This window comes from Asparagus officinalis, unplaced genomic scaffold (assembly GCF_001876935.1).
Source record: "Asparagus officinalis unplaced genomic scaffold, Aspof.V1 AsparagusV1_Un402, whole genome shotgun sequence".
NCBI lineage: Eukaryota > Viridiplantae > Streptophyta > Magnoliopsida > Asparagales > Asparagaceae > Asparagus > Asparagus officinalis.
In genome coordinates, this window is record NW_017972667.1 from 1 (window position 1) to 1,929 (window position 1,929).

A 1,929-nucleotide genomic window follows, 5' to 3' on the forward strand; every position below is an offset into this window, starting at 1 on the left:
TTAGGGGAGGAGCTATGTTGTGCATAGTTGACAAATGATAAAACTCAATGTCTGTTTTCTCAAGGACATTTTATTTATTCGCTAATTACATATGCGGATGTACGGTGAGGAAAAGTTGGTTCAAGAGGGTTTTGTAAGGCGCCCCAGAGTTCAGGGGTGTTATGTGAGATAAACAGAGTTCAAGGAGTTATGTGAGATAAACAGAGTTCAGGGGCGGTTAAGGGAAATTGACCGGCATAATTAACAGTCTTTTTTTGTGGCAGGTTTTCCGGTTAGTAGAGGCATGGGGCACTACTCTCAACCACCAAGCAACGGCGTGCAAACAATGCCGCATACGAGGGTAAAGTCCCAACTTAGTTTCTCAAGACAGAACTATCTCAAATATCCGAAATCGGCATTCCAGAGATGGGAGATAGTGTGGTTGGTGGGAACAGCTCAAGACGGAAACGGCGGTAATGTTGGTCAATCTACAATTTCGTACTCGATGGGCTCCTGGGATGATACCAATTCAATTGCTTTTTCAACCCCGAACAAAAGAGCAAAGGATAACGGTGATGACCTACTGACGAGTTTCAGCCATATTGACTCACAGGTGATACTATTGCATGTCCATGAATAGTTAGTAGAAGATCTAAATTTCGTCCTATCAATTGACGATAGACCCCCTTATTATAGCCCAATTGCACAGACCCCATGTAAATGTAATTCTGCTGATGCGGGTAGACCCCCTGAGTGAACTTTTTTGACCCTTTCATGAGAAACTGTCAAAAGTTACAAGGGGTCTATCCACACCAATAGAAATAGAGGTGTATATGCAATTAGGCTATAGCATAGGGGGTCTATGCATAAGTAATAGTTCATGATACCGATAAATTTCATAAATCCGCCATGAAATACGGATTTTGCACAAATAGATTATTTTTATTGGGAGCAAATACCAAAAACTTTCAAATCTACTGAAAAATACCGCATACTATTTTAAAAAAAAAACTATCCATGAATTGAATACAGTCAACTTCTATTTATGTTCTTTGAACTACCATGAATTTTCAGATGAAATCCCTCAACCATCATGAACTATACGTTAGTGCCAGATAACATTCACAAACTTTTAGATATTATCATAAAACTGCCATATAGTTTATCTGTAGCACGTGAATTTTTTCTGTTGATTTGAAAGTTTTGTGATATTTTTGTATAATAAAAATATTTTGTGGTAATTTTTTGCGAAGACCTCTAATTTTTCATGGTAGTTGTGTGAAATTTGCCTTTAAATTAATGGCCGTCTCCGATCATATGTCTAACACGAAGATTTTATTTCGGTGTAACTGTGTCCAGTTTAGCTTGCCAACAACATCACTAGAGATGGCTGCAGTCGAGAAACTCCTCCAAGCTCAACAAGACTCTGTTCCTTTCAAAGTTCGAGCTAAGAGGGGATGTGCCACTCATCCCCGAAGTATTGCAGAAAGGGTTAGTTTACACGTTACAGATCTATATCCATCTTGGTATAATGTCCTTTGCATCAGGAACCATCATATGAAGCATCGATTTATGTCACAATGATATTGCATTTGTCATTGAGATGTACTTTCCTATAGTAATTTAGAGATTTGGTTAACAAGTTTGAGACCGATGTTTTGTTTCCTTTTTCAGGAAAGGAGAACAAGGATTAGTGAGAAGCTAAGAAAGCTGCAAGAACTTGTACCTAACATGGACAAGGTAAGAAAAGATATGAAGAAAATTAGGCGTACAATTTCTATCATTGTAAAGAGATTTTCAGTTCTCAGTGATATATTAATCAATATTCTTTACTACTTCACGCTTGTATGCTGAACTTTCCAATAAATGTGATGGAAATCTTCATATATTAATTCTAGAACTGTTCATCTGTATTTTGCAGCAAACAAGCACAGCAGATATGTTGGATTT

General features: G+C 37.5%; 1 protein-coding gene across 1 annotated transcript; it reads left to right on the top strand.

Moving 5' to 3' along the window:
- Positions 1-58: 58 nt before the first annotated feature.
- Positions 59-1,924, top strand: LOC109827732 (transcription factor bHLH129-like; the record flags this gene model as incomplete). The annotated part of the gene is given in 6 exon segments (XM_020394749.1): positions 59-368; positions 371-438; positions 440-592; positions 1,339-1,470; positions 1,654-1,719; positions 1,901-1,924. Coding segments are annotated over 6 exon segments (528 nt in total), but the record flags the coding sequence as incomplete, so codon positions are not given.
- Between the last annotated feature and the right edge of the window lie 5 nt (positions 1,925-1,929).